This window comes from Colossoma macropomum, unplaced genomic scaffold, assembly GCF_904425465.1.
Source record: "Colossoma macropomum unplaced genomic scaffold, Colossoma_macropomum, whole genome shotgun sequence".
NCBI classification, from domain to species: domain Eukaryota; kingdom Metazoa; phylum Chordata; class Actinopteri; order Characiformes; family Serrasalmidae; genus Colossoma; species Colossoma macropomum.
In genome coordinates, this window is record NW_023495922.1 from 4639 (window position 1) to 23308 (window position 18670).

The window sequence follows — 18670 nt, forward strand, 5'->3', positions numbered from 1 at the left end:
CCAGAATCAATTGTATGAACAGTTTTGGAACGAGTTTCATATTGTTTTTGATCACCCCATGATGGAAAGGTGGTGAACTTTTGACTAAACTCCATCAAGGAAATCATTCAGTTTCCAAATTCTGTGTGCCAGTGTGTTACATAGTGAACAGATGTCTTTCTTAGTCTTGGACTCTCTGGACTATCTGAATTCTCTGTGATATTAGGTCTTCCCTGGTAAGAGCAACATACTTCTTGCATTTCTTGGTCTACCCATTCACTCATTTCTTGGTCTGAGTACTATCACCAAAACTGTCTTATGTATCCTTCCATTCCGGTCAGATCTACCTCTATGGAAAGTCTTAATTCTAACATAGTGTGTAACATTCCAGTAGATACTCTGATCTACAATAAGTGTTTAATAAGAAAGACACCTTGTAATGCCGTCTGGCCTGTCCAATGCTCCCTCTGTGTTTCAGGCACTTATTAATGATGTTTTATGTCATATGATTAGTAAATTTGTGATTGCCTATATTGATGATACTCTTATCTACTCACCTGATCTAGAGACTCACGTATATCAGGTCCATTCTGTCCTCCAAAGATTACTCAGTAATAATTTATATGTCAAGGGAGAGAAATGTCAATTCCACCTGTAGTGTCCTTCTTAGGATACGTGATTAGTTCTAATGGTGTGGTGATGAATGACCACAAGGTGGACCTTGTTATGAATTGGCCCTGACCCACTTCTGTAAAGGTACTTAAGTGATTCCTGGGGTTTGCCAACTTTTACAGACATTTCATTTGTAACTTCAGTAGCACAGCTGCACCCTTAACAGTCCTCTTAAAGCCGCTCATAGATTGAGTTGGCCTCCTCAGGCTGAGAGAGCCTTCAGTGCTCTCAAAGAAACATTTACTTCTGACCTGGTGTTAAAGCACCCTGATCCTTCTGAGCGGTTCATTGTAGAGGTAGACATGTCAGAGACTGTAGTTGGAGCTTTATTGTCACAAATTTTGGGAAATTTACACCCAATCACTTTCTTTTTCCATAAACCCACACTGGCAGAACATAACTATGGTATCAGAGACTGCAGACCTCTTGCTGTGAAACTAGTATTAGAAGAGTGGAGGCATTGGCTATAGGGTGCAAATCACCCCTTTACTGTCCTGGATGATCATACAAATCTGAAGTACCTTCGTACAGCGAAACATCTTAACCCCTGTCAAGCACATTCTACCAGGGTTTTACTACCACACTTATCACAATAGACAGATTTCTCGTGGTGTCAAGTTCATTCCATTTCCTTCCATTCCAATCACTTTCAAATTGCAGAAATCCAGGTTTTGGTATTTTGGAATACCTAAGGATATTCTATGAGATAGCGGTCCTCAATTCATCTCCCAAGTTTGGTCAACCTTTTTTGAACAAATAGGAGTTTCTGTGAGCTTGACTTCTGGGTACCACCCACAGTCAAATGAACAGTCTAAGCAAGTAAATCAAGAACTAGGAAGATTTCTTAGAATCCTCTGTCATAACAACCCCACTGACTGGTCTTGCTATTTAGTATGGGCAGAGATGGCACAGAATTCTTGAATCAGTTCTACTACTGGTATTACTCCACTCCAGGGTGTCTTTGGATTTCAACCACCTGTTGCACCATGAACTGGACTCTCCTCTAATGTTCCTGCTGTGGATGAATGGATGCAACACAGCAAAGGGGTTTGGGAGGGGAACCACCAGCGAATTTAAGTGGTCCTCGAATGTAATAAACAGGCAGATCACCACCGTAGGGACACTTCATTGTACCAGCCAGGAGACCAGTTTTGGCTGTTGACTTGGGACATCAGGTTTGCTGAGGGAAGTAAGAAATCAAATCCAAAATACTTGGTCCGTTCAAAATTCTTGAGAAAATTATCAATGTTATATATAAGCTTGACTTGCTTCCTCATTATTGTGTATCCCACTTATTTCATGTTTCCATGCTCAAACCTGTTGTCCCAGGTCCACTGGATGAGGCTTCACATGCATACATGCTTCCCCCTCCGGAGGATGTTGACGGGACATGCAGTCTATGCTGTTTGTCGGTTGTTGGACTCCAGGAGACAGGAAGGTCAATTCCAGTACTTGGTCCACTGGGAAGGATAAGGCCCTGAAGAGCAGTCCTGGGTGCCTGCTGGGGATATACTGAACCCTCGGCTGATCACAGACTTTTACAGCCAGCACCTGGACAAGCCCGCTCCTCATGCAAGGGGTTATCCAAGAAGGACTTTTCCCAGTTCACTTCCTGGCAGTAGTTGTTGGAGTGCATCATTAGTCCAGCGCAGCAGCAGCTCTGAGCCTGCTCCCTGTCGGACCTCCAGTCGCGTGGGAGATGGTTGTCATAGTTGGCCTCGTTCCGTGGCCATCCCGGACTCTTTGGGGGAGAGGGTACTGTCACGCAGCCCTCAGGCTCAGACTCACACTCGGACTCCATTTCCCAGAATCCCTGTTGGAGATCACATGACTCAAACTTCCTCAATCCTCCTATCAATGTTCACAGTCACCAGAGTACTGATATGTTACACCTGTTTTCTATGTCAGATGACCTGTTTAGTTTAATAGCTCAGGATTTAGCTTAGCCCAGTTGCGAGGTATTACTTCTCTTTGCAGAACTGATGAACATTTCCTGAGTGTTTGCCATTTCATGTACTCAAATCTGATTCTGGATTTACTGGCTTTGCTTTTTTGTCTTTGCCCTTTTGATTTTGGTTCCCTTGGATATATCTTTGCCTATTTTTCTTGTTTTGCCCTTTTGGATTTGACCCACACATTTTCACCAACTACAATTCTTGTTAAGCCATTTTCAATTTAAGCCTCATTTCTAGTTTTTACTATGAGCGTCTGACTGGGTCTGTCTTTATCTTTTTGATCTTTCATTCTAACTATAAACTATAATCTAAACTTCAATCCAATTACAATGATTGATAGACATGAAAAAACTAAATCTTCTCTTGAAATGAACATTTTTTCACTAATTTGCAATTGTTTTCATTAATTGTTCACAATCAATACTTTGTACAGCCTTCTTTTGAAAAGATAACAGCTCTGAGTCTTCTCCTACAATGCTTAATGAGACTGGAGAACACCTGGCAATGGATCTAAGATCAAATCCTTCAGATTCAGGTCCAATCCCCTCTTCAGCTCTTCACAGTGGGGATGTCATACTTTTCTGCATGGCTATTTTTGTGCGTATGCCAAACCCACCTCTGGTGTGTGTTACCTCTGATTTGGTGACATCTGATAGGACCCACTGAAAGTTCTAGTAACATTTGACAAACTTGTGGTTCTATAGCTGTTGTCCGATTAGTTTGGCAGATGTTCTGGCCACAAGACCTAACTAATGTCTGCAATTCCCTAGCTGTGATCCTTGGAGATTCTTTTTCAGTCAAACCGCCCCTTCTCTGTGTGTGAGGTCAGTATAAGTATACGTCCTCTTAATGGCAGATTGTAGACGTCTCAAATTGCATTCAACTTCTACATCATTGCCCTATTAATGGAAATGGGCATTTTCAACTGTTGAAAGCTATGTTCTTGTAACCATTTCCTGATTTGTGTAGTTCATCACACATTAGTGCTGTATTCTCTTTTTCATAGTGATGGCTGACTGAAGAAATTTGTCCTGTGTGTCACCTCATGTTTATACCCCAGTTAACAGGATGCCGACTATTGCTGGCTGACCATTTAAGGGTGCATAATCTCTCAGGTTAATGTAAGCACACAAATATGAATGAGAATATAAATCAGTTTATATTCCCATTCATATTTTCAACATTTTTTAACTGCCTGTTTTGCTCATGTTTTCCACCGGTGCCAATATTTGTGAAGGGCCCTGTAAATGGGTGATATGGACATCTTTCATTGTTTACTGTAGGCTTGATTGTAATACTTTTGGACTTTAACTGACTTTACACTAAAATTTGTTCGCTTTGAATGACCATATGATTTAATTTGGCTACATTTTAAAGTGATTAAGCAAAATGACCAATATAAAACAACAATATATGTATGACTTTTGTGACTTCTACACAACTTAGTATTTGACGAAACACTTATGATGAAAACAATTGCCTTGTATTGTATTAAAACAGTCTTTAGGATAAATCTGGAGAAATACCTGTACTGTTGCTGTCAGTATTCACAGACAAGGTTGCTATGGGAAATCAAGAACATGACTAAAAACATCTTCTACTGGAACCTGTAGAACTAAATAAAATATCAATGTATCAATGCACTATTAACCTACATTAGTTTGTGCCTCACTCTCCCATACATCTATTTGTTGTCTGGAAACCTTCCTCAACCTGTTTATTTACGTTTGTGTGTGTGCAATGCGTATGAGACATATCTGTGTTATATGTTTCAGGCATGATCTTGATGCACTGCAGGCTGCACTGAAGTGTTTTAATACAATTATATGTCTGTTCAGTCTGCAGTTTAACATTAATTATAATAATTTTCTTTTGTTTTTCACAGCTGTCTGTGGTGTTTCTCCATCAGTTCACCATTGGTGTCTCTTTGTGAATGAGAATAAAACCTGGACTGAAGCTCAGAGCTACTGCAGACAGAACTACACTGAACTGGCCACCATCTACAACATGGAGGAGATGAAGAATTTGAATGCTGCTCTGAAAGACAAAGCTAGAAGCCTTGTTTGGATCGGCTTAGAAAAAGCGAATACCTGGAAATGGCAGTGGTCTCTAGCAGAGGGAAATTTCTTCAGTGAGAGAGATGCTTACAGAAATTGAAGCCAATGAGAACCAAACAATGGTGGAGAGAAGGAGTTCTGGGTCGTCATGAAGAAAACTGAAGGAACCTAGGTTGATGATAGACGTGATATAGTATGCAAATATATGTGTTATGATGGTATGCGAATACAGATACATGATGAGTGACATCATCACCTTATAAACTGGGCCTGGAAAACACTGAATTCTAACTGGCTGATAGATGGGCATCATTTTCATCCTTCTGTCTTTGTTGCAAATGTTATTTTGTGAATTATGAAGGTAATTTACATACAGAGTATTATAAAAGTTAAAAATTATAAAAGAGTTTTTAATAAGGTAAATTGAATGTCTCTTGGAAAATAAGAAAAACACTGAAAGACATATACATATTATTAATAATCCGATGACCAGGCATAAGGAACTGGGCTCCAGGTAACGGGACAGGAGGTTTTCCATCTACGTTATAATGTACCATCTTAAAGGTTGAAACTTCTGTTAAACTAAGCTTATAGTGCTGAACAAGAGCATTTTTTCCAATTATTTTTAAACATATTTGTTCTCTGTGTTTTTATGTTTTTTACAATTGTATGTCAACTGTACACTGTTAAAAATAAAAGTCAGCTCAAATTCTAATTACAAGGTTTACTGATTACACAGCTTTTTCTGAGTTAACTCAACTTGACACTCTAGATTTTAATTCTGCACCTCTGTTTGGTAAACAATATAGAATCTATGCTTCCACTCACTTTCCCTGTCAGCTGGGACTGAACAATACAATTAAGCATTTTCTCCTTCCTGGCTCCTAGTTATGAATGGCTGTGGAATCCCTGGGGTTCAAACTCACAAACCTTTGGTGGAGTCGAATGCTCAGCCCATTGCATCACATGCAAGCAAGTCTAATCTTTCACCTCAACATCAGGAGATCGTGAGTTTGAACCACAGTGATCTCACAACAGTCCATTACTGGAAGCACAAGAGGTGATGGTGGAATTGTGTAATAGAAAGAGTCCCAGCTAGTGAAAACAATAAAAAAGTAAAAATTGTTCTCAACTGTTTACTTCAATGGAAATTAAGAAAAAAGGGTCAGGAGAACTTAAAATCTTTTGTTCTCAGTTGGTGTTGACTCAGGAAAAGCAATATTATCAGTTGCTTCATAATTTTAATGTGAGCTGAATTTATATTGTGTACAGTGCTACTTTCTGATGCATAAAAAACTTGCCATGAGGCTGTATTTCTGCTCATATTCTCTGTATGACTGTTTTGTCACAGCATTTGATTTTTGATAAATAGTCATAATGAACTTCAATTGTAGGCACCTCATCACTTCTTTAAATTTAAATAAATATGAAAAAAACAAATTTCAGAGTCTGTAAGCCTTGTAGCTTTTTGTCTCCATTCATTCCAATCTGCTATGTATTATGTGTGGCCAGTGTTGTTATTAGAATCTAATGAGACCCAGTGCGAGAAACAAATCAAAAATAATAATAATGATAACGGCATATCATGTCTTCTGTAGCAGGGACTGACACCCCTCACTCCGTGCAGCACTCCAACTCCCAGAATCCACTGGGACGTCACATGATCACGAACTCTCAGCAATCCACCTATCAACGCTCTAGCTCACCTGATTATTAATTTCTGACACCTGTTTTAAGGACTATATATGTTTGTTTACATGAGTTGTATCTTTGCGAAGTATTGTTTCAGTTCCTGTGCATTACCGAGCCTTGTTTCTGTGTATTGACTTTCTGGTTTGTGTTTCTGCTTGTCTTTTTGTTCACGACTTTAGCCTTATCCCTTCAGACTCTGTTTGCCCTCGTGCGTACAGACCCTCGCCTGATTTGTACTTTGATTTTGGATTCTCCCTTTATTAAACACTTTTTACTTTAGCCTGCTCTGCACTCGTCTGACTGTTCCCCAGCCGTTACAAAATACTTTGCCACCATGCAGACAGCAGAGTTGGCGGCTATGCAAAAGGCGCTTACTAACCAGGGCCAGCTTCTTGGTCAGCATCAGCAACTATTCATTGGATTTAATCAGTCTGTTGACCACTTGGCACATAGACAAACTGAACAACAAGCCCAGTTGTCACAACTCTTCATGGGCGTGAAAGACTTATCTATACAGCTGCAATCACTTTGTAATATTCAGCCTGCTACACAACCCACACAACCTACTGCTGCCTCTGCTGGGAATGTTAATCCTACAACCAATTTTTCCTCAAGTAAGCCAGACAAGTTTGACGGCTCGCTGAGATAAGTGTAGTGGGTTTTTACTGCAGTGCTTGTTTTTCTTTAGTAATTCTCAGCTAAACTCCGATAAGGCTAAAATAGCATTCGTTGTTCCTAGGTTCACTGATAAAGCTCTTGATTGGGCCACGGCAGTTTGGCAAGACATAGAAAATCTCACATACCAACAGTTTGTAATTAAATTCCAAACTGTTTTTGACCATCCATGTGAAGGGAGAGCATGTGGGTAGTCTCTAGCCAAGGTCTGTCAGGGAAATCGTTCAGCGGCCGCTTATGTGTTAGAATTTCGGACTCTTGCAGCCGGCAGTGGTTGGAATGAGCCAGCTCTCATAGTGGCGTTTCGAAATGGACTTATTCGGAAATTGTTACAGAATTAGCTTGCAGAGATGACAAACTGACTTTAGACAAACTTATCGTACTTGCTATCCACCTGGACCAACTCCTGACTAAACGAAATCCACGTAAGGTATCATCTCCTAACCTCAGCACGGCTGTTCAGCGAGAAAACCTACCCATTTCCGGAGATCCACCCAGAACCCCAAGGAGCGATTATTCTTTGAAACCCATGCAATATGATTTCTCTAGACTGTCTCTTGAGGAAAGACTTCGAAGACGTAAGGGGAGTTTGTGCATGTATTGTGGCGCTGCTGGTCACTTTATACGTGACTGTTGGGCTCGCCCGCACAAACTTCAGGCACCGACCCTGGGAAATGTGGTGAGTGCTTCCACAGAGGGGTTGGTTAGGAAGTCTTTCATAATGCCTATAACCATATATTGCTGAGGTATTTCTTCTGTTTTTTCAGTGCTAATCGATTCTGGAGCAGACGACAACTTTATCCATGCAGAGCTGGTCCGGGAGATGCAGATTCCACTACAGCCTCTGGACAAGCCACTCAAGATCGCCGCACTGGATGGGGAGCCCGTTGGACTTGGAACTGTTTCTCACATCACACTACCTATCAGAGTAGATGCTAGTTCTATTCATTCTGGACATATACAATTTTATGAGTTTTCTGTAATTCTTCGGGGACCTTGGTTAGAAAAAACAATACACAAATATCTTGGTCAGAGAAGAGCATTACATCTTGGTCAGATTACTGTCATACACATTGTCTGCAATTCCCTACTACTAGCCTATGTTCTACATCCATTGGGAGCCCCAACAGTGATACCCAGGTACAAATTCCCACAGAATACTCGGACTTAGCTGACGTATTTAGCAAAAACAATGATTTTTAATCATGATTTTAATCGTTTTTAATCAACCAATAATTTGGGCGGATGTCCACTACGCTGTGACAGTATATCCACAAACGGAAGAGATGGATGCATCTGAAACTGGTGTAGGCGCTATACTATCACAACGTAGTGGAAATCCATCCAAATGATTTCCTATTGCTTTTTATTCACACAAACTCACACCTACTGCTCAGAGCTACTGCAGAGAGATTCACACTGAACTGGCCACCACCAACAACATGGAGGAGATGAAGAATTTGAATGCTACTCTTAAAGACAAAGTTATATGCTTTGTTTGGATTGGCCTAGAAAAAGGGAATGCTGGGAAATGGCAGTGGTCTCTGGCAGATGGAAATTTGGACCATGAGAGAGATGCTTACCGAAACTGGAGCCAAGGAGAACCAAACAATGCTGGGGGAAAAGAGTTCTGTGTCGCAATGAGAGCAACTAACAGAACCTGGATCGATGACGGCTGTGATACAATTCGCAAATTTATGTGTTATGACGGTGAGCACATACAGATACATGGTAATGAGTGACATCATCAACTTAGAAACTAGTCCTGGAAAACACAGAATTCTAACTAGCTGATAGATGTGAATCTTTTTCATCCTTCTGTCTTTGTGGCAAATGTTATTTGGTGAATTATGAAGGTAATAACTTACATGATGAGTATGTTTTTAATAAGGTAAATTTAATGTTTCTTAGAAAAGAAGAAAAACACTGAAAGATATATATTGATTGAAAGTGGGATGAACTGGCATGATGCTCAGAGCTACTGCAGAGAACATCACACAGATCTGGCCAGTGTGAGGAACCAGACTGAGAACGAGGAGATCTGCACAGCAGGACAAACATTAAATTATGAGTATTTTTGGATCGGCCTATTCAACGACTCCTGGAAGTGGTCAGATCAGAGTACCTCCTCATTCAGATATTGGGCACCTAACCAGCCAGATAATGAAAGTGATAACTGTGCTGCAGTGTCTACGACTACACAAGATGCAATGGGTTACTGGCATGATGTTAACCGTGAAGAAAAGTTCCCATTCATCTGCCGTGAATGTGAGCTACATTTCACTTCTTCAGTAATGTGTTTATGCCATTAAAAAAATATTTGATTTAGGTTAATTTTTAATTATATCTTTTGTCATAAAGGGAAGATCTTGGATACTCTAATACCAGACTCTAATACCAGACTTATAACAGAATGCAGTTTGTGAGAAGACACTGAATGTCTACATTCACTGATCTTTTCACTTTTTCCTTTGGTCTCCAGATAAGCTGATCTTGGTCAATCAGAATCTGACCTGGAGAGAAGCTCTGAGATACTGCAGAGATCATCATGAGGATCTGGTCTCAGTTCACTCTGAGGAGATCCAGCTCTGGGTGAAGGAGGTGGCACAGAAAGCCTCCACTGAACATGTGTGGCTGGGTATGTGGTACACCTGCACTCAAGGTTTCTGGTACTGAGTTAGCGGTTTTTCCATCTGCTACCAGAACTGGGCTCCAGGTAACGGGACAGGAGGAGAAGACTGCAGCTCTGTAGAAAGAACCGGAGCAGTGCAGTCTAGTGGACAACAGTGGGTCAGTCTGCCTGAGGACCACAAACTCAACTTCATCTGCACCACCTATGAAGGTTAGTTAGTGTATTTGAGTGTTGCTGGAATTTTAATGCAAACACATTTGTAAACCCTCTTTTTTTGTCTTTCTTTTCCTTAAAGACTGAAACCAGATGTTCTCCTCTTCCATACTCAGCATCAACAGATCCCCAATTTTACTATTTTTGTGCTTTCCTACATAATGCAGGGTTGTATGGGTTTGTCAGTACGAAATACATTTACATGTTTATAATTCACTGTGTTTATTATGCAGATTTAACCTTTCTCATATAGTTTAAGTTACAAGGTACCATCTTAAAGGTTGAAACATATGTTAAACTAATCTTATAGTGCTGAACAAGAGATTCATGATTAAACTTTTTTTCTTTCCAATTGTTATTGTCAAACATATTTGTTCTACTTGGTTTTATGTTTTTTATAATTGTATTTCAACTGTACACCGTTAAAAAATAAACTTCTAATTACAGGGTAACTGAATACATTGCTTTTTTGAGCTAACTCAGCTTGAGAACACTCTAGATTTCAACTTAAACTTCTTAGTTCAGTTAAAAAATTTCTCCAAAACTAACTCTGCATCTCAGTTTGGTAAACAACATAGAATATATGCTTCCACTCCCTTTCCCTGCCAGCTGGGACTGAACTATACCACTAGGTATTTTCTCTTCATGGTCCCCCAATTATGGACTGGTGTGGAATCCCTGGAGTTTAAACTCACAACCTTCTGGTGGAGATGAATGCTTAGCCCACGGCACCACATGCAAACAACAGTCTAATCATTCACCCCAACATCAGGAGATCATGAGTTTTAACTCTTGTGATCCCACAGCAGTCCAAGACTGTAAGCACAAGAGACAATGGTGGGGTTGTGTGATAAAAAGAGTCCCAGCTAATGAAGAAACTGAGTAAAAAACCAAGTTCTCAATCGTTTACTGAACTGGAAAATAAGAAAAAGAGTCAGGAAAACTCTCTTTTTATCAAATGGAGTTAACTCAAGAAAAACAATATCATCCATTACTTCATATTTTTTAGCTGAGCTAAATTAATATTATTTACAGTGGGATTTTTTGATGCATAAAGTACTTGCCATTAGACTGTATTTCTAATCACATTCTCTGCATGCCTGTTATGTCACAGCATGATTTTTGATAAGTAGTCAGAATGAATTTCAGTTGTAAGTGTCTCATCTCTTCTTTAAATTTAAAGAAATGTTAAAAAAATCCATCAGAGTCTGTAGGGTTAATTTTTGTCTCCATTCATTCCAATCAGCTATGTATTATTTACTGTCCAGTGCTGTTACTAGAATCTAATGAGACCCAGTGCAAAAAAAACCCCAAAACAAAACAAAATGAACAAATAAAATAATAACAATAATAATGCCCGCATGTGAAAACTACTTTCATTAAATTACAAAAACATGAATTGATTTGCATATGTAGTGGGACAAAGCCACTTAAACCACCTATTTTCCCCCTCACCTTAAAACACAGATACTCACATTAATCTCAGGTTAGGGTTTGCCCACAGACAGTGATCAATCAACCCACAGACCCACCAGTGATGACTTTAATAAAGAATCATTTACTGATAAAAGTTTAAAAGCAATAAATGATAGATTACAAAAGGTATATAGTCACTAAACATTAGGTTAACATTTATGCAGAGAACACTGGAGGTAATGCTGTAATTAGCTGGGCCTCAAAATTATCATATGGTGCTTGACCAGCAAGCAGAATAATATACAAACAATGACCTATTGAATAACCTAAGTTTAGATTAAAAGGGGTGGACAGAGTGACACGCACGACTAAGCCATTTAAGAAGTTAGAGTGTCATACAGCCTTGGGATTTAAGGAGAGTCGCAAGGTTGCATGGGATGCATCCATGGGTCACAGCGGAGTCAATGGGCCATTACCCCAGAACACCACAAGACTGGCCTGGATGGATGATCACGGTGAAACTTCGTTGGCTTTCGTTGTCTCACAGTCTCTCCTAGTTCTGCTCTCAGCAGAGGCTGGTGACGTCAGGCCGCAGTCTACAGTGGGCCCATGGAAGCAACCTCTGTAACTGGATGGCATTCAGTCAATGCTTGCTCACTCTTAAACTATGTTTGCAGAGTTTGCAGTGACCTATTGTTACCAATTAGACATCCAAAATGAATCGATGATGTTTGAAACAAATGCAGGTAGATGCAGCTATTCTACATGTAAACACAGTCTAGCAGTTACCAACACTTCAAGATTACCGAGTGAATGAAAACAAAACAAACTGAACAAAGATGCAGCGAACTGACACACAAAAAACAAAACAAAATTAAAAGAACTAAAGTGCTATGTTGGGAGAGGAGAGAGAGCTTCTTCTTCTGTTACGTCTTGGTTACATGGTCGTTGTCACTCTCTGTCCAACTCTGCTTTGCATGATGCAAGTTTATGTTTTCTTCAAGTAAAACTCAATTTCTGTGCTCATAAACTCTACATTTTGCTTTATTTCCACTACTATTATTTACTTCTAGGGCTTGCTCTCCTCACAGCAGCACGTTCAACGCATGCGCCTGCATCCAGCTGGGCACACTGAAGAAATGTGCGCGCACCTTCAGAGTTTTAGCAATCTGCATGTATCCTACAGGTGAGAATATCAAGAAAAATAAGTCCGCCTGATGCTACTCATATATTATGTCACAGTAATAAGCCATGTAATGAACAATCATCAAAATTCTTATATTTTCAACTCATAGACACTTTATTCTAACCATTTTTAAAAGACATATAAGGTGTGAATTGATTTTTTGAATTGTGCATTCAAAAATAAGTAAAATAAAAAACAGGCACTTAGTAAAATTTTGATCAAAATGTCCAGTTTCATAAAAATATCAACCTTCTGTGGGCATTTACATCTCAAGTGATTACATATTTAAGAAGCCCCATGTCTTCTGAAAATAAAATAACGTATAGCATGTGGCTGTCTCATATAATTACTAGAGTTACAGCAACTGAAAGAGGAACTGACAAAAACAGAGAAACAAACATACCTAATAGGGCTAGGGCCCTAAAGCTTAAAACCCTTGGTAAACAAAAAGAAGAAATGTCTTTGAGATTAACAAGTTCATGATGTAAATCTTTGATGGTTTTGAGTTTGTTTGTTTGTTGTAACAAAACCACGTGTTACAATTATTTGCATTTTTATAAAGAGATTGTAACTGATACATGTTATCAAGGGCACATTTAATCTTAAAATGTTATGCACCATTTTTAGTAGTTTGTGGGTTGATCAGCAATCAGCAATTTGTCTGATCTGAACACAACTTAGTTTCCTGTGTTTTGACCCCTGTCTTTGTGGGCTGCCTCCAATAGACTCATTTCACAGTTGTAACTGACATACGTGCCTCTGACCTACATGAAAAGCAAGAAAAAGCCATTCATTTTGTTCTTTAAGGGCTTCTAAAAGGCCTGGAAAGGAAACAGTGCGGTCAATTTGTTTTGTAAATCAACCTTTGACATTCCCGCATAGTTGATACAATCTCATGCAAAGAGCTTTACGTTTCCTCTTCAACTGTCACTGCAATGTCCGATGGAGTAAAACAAGAGACTTTGATGGTATCTGTCTAGGACTGCATGCAACAGAGGCGGAGCATTTCCAACGAGATATACAGAGACAAAATACTGTATATGATCATAACGTGAGGAGAAGAGGAACAGAAACACATCACGGAGGAGAAAAACAGAGACATTTACTTTTCTACAAGTATATTTGTTACAAACACGGAGGAAGAAAGAACGTTTTCCCAGTAGGATTTTATTAATGTCTATGTTGTGAGTATGAATATTTTCAATTGTTCTCATTACTGTGATCATCATTACTTCCTAGTTTAAATGTAGTAATGTTATGAAATGATAATAATTCTTATTGCATGATCTTAACATCGAGGTGGTGAAAGAGCTTTTCTCAGAAATGGATCTGAAATGGATTACAGTCTTGCTGTTCTCAGGTCAGTGGGCACTTTCTTTACTAAAGGCTTTACTTAGTCCAACTAAAAGGAGAGAGTGGGGCACAAAAATGTATATTTTATTTATTTTTTTTTAATGCATGCAAACCTACACATCTCTGTTATGAATTAAAGCAAACTTTGTTTCCAACATCTGATGTATATAAGCAAATTAGCAACTTAGATGAAGGGACTAGCTATAAAGGATGGTAAAATGTCCAGTATAGCAATGCCAAACAGAAATTAATATTAAAATAACCAATGTTACTTAAACAGATAATCTTTATAACATAAATACATAAAAAATGCATTCAAATTTAAATCACTGAGCATGGGGTCGGTATAGGCATTCTCCTCCTCCCGGCAGATATTTGTGCAGCATCATTGCTGTATTCTCTGGTCTTTTTCTTAGTGATGGCTGACTGGAGGAATTTGTCCTTTATATCACCCCAGTGAAACAAGAAGCTGACCATTGCTGGCTGACCATTTAAGTATTCAAAATCTCTCAGGTTAACTTTAATATGTAAATATGAGTGGGGAATATACTTTAGTTACATTTTTACTGTCTATTTTGCTCATGTTTAGCAAATAATAATAAGAAATGAAAAACCAGAAACATTATTTTTGCAAGTGTAAATTTAGGGTTTAGGGTTTGGGACACATGCCTTTAAATAAGAAGTACCCTGTAAATGATTATTTGAGTTTAAGTAGATCGTAATAACATGTTTTTAAATATCTAAAGTCTGAATAAGTTTCTTTTTCTATAATTCCTTACTGTTTAAACGAATTAAGTACAGTAATCAATATAATACAATAATATTTGAGTGATGTTTGTGACTTATACACATCTTAAGAACAGAAAAACACTTATGACTTTGCATTAAAACTGTGTTTAGGGAGAAATATCAGTCTGTTTGCTGTCACTATTCGCAGATTTGAGATGGGAAATCGGGAACATGACTAAATTTAAGTTCTACAAGAATTATTTTGTGCCCCGCTCTCCTGTACATCTAATGGCTGTCTGGAAAATGTCCTCAACTTGTTATTTACATTTATGCACATGTACAGTGCATACAAGGGACATTTCTGTGTTATGTGTTTCTGGCTTGATCTGGATGCACTGCAGGCTGGACTGAAGTGTTTTAAGACAATTATATTTCTGTTCTGCTGCAGTTTAACACTAATCATTACTAATTTTTAACTTATTACTGCAGTTTAACACTAATTATTACTAATTAATAACTTTTGTTTTTCACAGCTGTCTGTGGTGTTTCTGCATCTGTTCCTTATCAATATCTCTTTGTGAATGAGAATAAAACCTGGACTGAAGCTCAGAGTTACTGCAGACAGATGAACACTGAACTGGCCACCATCAACAACATGGAGGAGATGGAGAACTTGAATGCTACTCTGAAAGACAAAGCTAGAAGCCTTGTTTGGATTGGTCTGGAAAAGGGGGACACCTGGAAATGGCAGTGGTCTCTGGCAGCGGGAAACTTCAACAGTGAGGGAGATGCTTACCGAAACTGGAGCCAAGGAGAGCCAAACAATAATGGTGGGAAGGAGTTCTGTGTCGCAATGAAGAATCGTGATGGAACCTGGATCGATGATAACTGTGATACACCACGCACATTTATGTGTTATGATGGTGAGCACATACTGATAAAGGGTCATTTTCATTCCTCTGCTCTTGTGGCAAATGTTATTTGGTGAATTCTGAAAATCATTTACATACTGAGTATTACATAAATATAGTATTTAATAAGGTAAATTAAATGTCTCTTAGCAGAAAAGACAACCACTGACAGATACATATTGATTAAAAGCAGTGTGACCTGGCGTAAAGCTCAGAGCTACTGCAGAGAACATTACAAAGATCTGGCCAGTGTGAGGAACCAGACTGAGAACCAGCAGATCTACACAGCAGGAAAAGCGTTAGAGAATTATTTGTTTTGGATCGGCCTATTCAGCGATTCCTGGAAGTGGTCAGATCAGAGCACCTCCTCATTCAGATATTGGGCATCTGACCAGCCAGATAATGGAAATGAGAACTGTGCTGCAGTGTCCATGACTACACAAGATGCCATGGGTCGCTGGTATGATGTGAACTGTGCAGAAAAGATTCCATTCATCTGCCGTGAATGTGAGCTACATTTCACTTCTTCAATAACATGTTTATTTACGGCAAAAAAAGCAAACTTATATCAGAATGTGGTTTGTGAGAAGACACTGAATGTCTGCATTCACTGATCTTTTGATTTTTCCTTTGGTCTCCAGATAAGCTGATCTTGATCAATCAGAATCTGACCTGGAGAGAAGCTCTGAGATACTGCAGGGTGAATCATGTGGATCTGGTCTCAGTTCACTCTGAGGAGATCCAGCTCTGGGTGAAGGAGGTGGCACAGAAAGCCTCCACTGAACATGTGTGGCTGGGTCTGCGTCACACCTGCACCCTCAGCTTCTGGTTCTGGGTGGATGGAGAGTCTATCTGCTACCAGAACTGGGCTCCAGGTAACGGGACAGGAGAAGAAGACTGCAGCCCTGTAGAGAGAACCGGAGTGGTGCAGTCTAGAGGAGGTCAGCAGTGGGTCAGCCTGCCTGAGAACCAGAAACTCAACTTCATCTGCACCACCTATGAAGGTTAGTTACTCTGTGTGTTACTGTATTACTGAAATATTGATATAGACTGCATTAAATATTGCATTTTTTGTCTTTCTCTTCCCAAAAATGAAGACTGAAAGCAGGTTTGCTTCCTCTTCTTCAAAGAGCATACCCAGCATCAGAGGCTCTACAGTTTTTACTAGTTTTTTTGTGCTTCTTTACATAATAGAGGGTAAAATGGGTCTTTCAACATGAAATATATTTACATGTTAAATAGAGTTTGGTGTGTTTGGTTTGCAGAATTTTCCTTCCTCACTTATTTTCTCCTTCAACTTAGTTACCATTTTAAATATTTTGCATGGTTAATCTAAGCTTATCATGCTAAGAATGAGATTCAAGCATAAAGTTGATGACTCATTTGTCATTTTTAATTGCTATAGATTTTCTTTTATAGTTTTATTCGTTTGTTATTGTTATTTGTTTCTTTTGTAAACACTGTATGCATTTTCATATGCATAAATTACACCATGAGGTTCAAATTATATTCAAGATTGTGTGTCATACCTGTTATGTCATCATTTATAATGTGTAATCATTAGGCATTCAATTCTGGAAGCTACATTATCTCTCTCGATATAAATAAAGGTGAAAAATTAATTTCAGTGCAAGACTTTTTGTCTTCATTCATCCAGTCAACTGTGTATGATGAAGAGAGCAGTGATGTAACTAGGATCTAATGAGCCCCAGTGCAATAATAATAATAATAATAATAATAATAATAATAATAATAATATTGGTCCATGCAAAAATAACTTTCACAGAATAAAAATGTATGTAATGTGCTCATTTATTTAAAATTATGTTGCAAACAAGTTGATGCTCTCAAAGCATACCACTGCATCCCACTAGCATCTGTAAATAAAATTGACATCTATGTGCTAAGATTAAAATTAAGTGACCCTTATTAGTCCCAAAATGGGGAAATTTCACCTCCACATTTAACCCACCCATGCAGTTAAACACCACATACACACTAGTGAACACACACACTAGGGGGCAGTGGGCAGCCCTATCCACGGCGTAGTTGGGGGTTAGGTGTCTTGCTCAAGGGCACTTCAGTCACGTACTGTTGGCTCAGGGGATCGAACCAGCGACCTTCCGGTCACAAGGCTGGTTCTCTAACCTCCAACCCTTGACTGCCCCCAAGTAAATTTTATTTAAGGAACCTAAAATCTTAATTAAAAAGATAAACACATGGGATGCAGATCTGCAAAAGCACCCGGCAATTCAGGCCTCCAGAAATCCACACCACAGATGGGTTTCCTCCTTGGGATGCAGTATCCGGATGGAGGTGAAGGCAGAAGTCATTTACACATTTGTTTATTGTTGATGGAAACATATGTAAAAGGTCTAAGGGCTCTATTTGCTATGACTGACCAACTGGACAAACAGCATTGACACCAATCAGGAGACCATAAAATTACTGAAACCCAAATAGTGTTCTGATCTGAGATCACTGGATTACGCAAGATAGGGATCATAAGTATATACATTTTTTCAAAGAACACCAAAACAAAAATATTTTTTTACCACTGTGAAGTATGATGGTGGATGTTACATTTCAAGGCTCTCTTGTTGTAAGACTAATTAAAGTTGACCTGTTTTGCCATCCGCAGCCCAAAAATATTCTGTTGGAGGAAGTGCACTTATCTCAGCTTTTTTGCAAATGATGCCATGATAATGTCTTTGTCTCCCCTGGCCTGAACATGTAAACACATGCAAAATGAGTACACATGCTGCCATATCACTGATGCATCCAGAAGCTAAAGGACAAACATGTCTTATAGCTCGAAGGCATGTAAACACTAAGTTCCCTTAGTCGTTCATCAACATGGGGAAGATTAGAGAATCCACTAATGAAATGAGACAAAAGTGCTTTCACTTTCATTAATCAAGCAACGGTAAAAAAATAATAATAATAATAATATCACACTTCCTGGTTCTCATTCGGACTCTCATTCTGTTATGGACTCCACTTCCCAGAATCCTTCCGTCGGTCATGTGACTCCATCAGCCAATCACAAGCCACCCAGCAGTTCCCAGTCACCTGAATATTGATCACCATGACCTGTGTTTCCTTGTATAAAAGCCTCTTGGGTTTGTCTTTTTGGCTTAGTCTACTTGTATGTTGCTTTTTAGTTACGACCCTCACTTGTTTATCTGACTTCGCCTGTG

The 18670-nt window shown here is 39.0% G+C and overlaps 1 protein-coding gene and 1 pseudogene across 2 annotated transcripts; both read left to right on the forward strand.

Moving 5' to 3' along the window:
• Positions 1-8670: 8670 nt before the first annotated feature.
• On the forward strand, positions 8671-9962 carry LOC118803535 (annotated as a pseudogene).
• Positions 9963-13458: 3496 nt separating this feature from the next.
• Positions 13459-16834, forward strand: LOC118803547 (macrophage mannose receptor 1-like). 2 transcript variants are annotated; one of them, XM_036564036.1, is made up of 6 exons: positions 13459-13661; positions 13777-13837; positions 15093-15482; positions 15621-15977; positions 16112-16474; positions 16568-16834. In XM_036564036.1, the coding sequence occupies exons 2-6, from the start codon at positions 13801-13803 to the stop codon at positions 16570-16572; spliced, it is 1152 nt and encodes a 383-aa protein (XP_036419929.1). In that variant the 5' UTR covers positions 13459-13661; positions 13777-13800; the 3' UTR covers positions 16573-16834. The 2 variants fall into 2 exon arrangements, with proteins under 2 accessions (XP_036419929.1, XP_036419930.1); XM_036564037.1 differs by having other exon boundaries at positions 15624-15977; positions 16568-16829.
• Positions 16835-18670: the final 1836 nt, after the last annotated feature.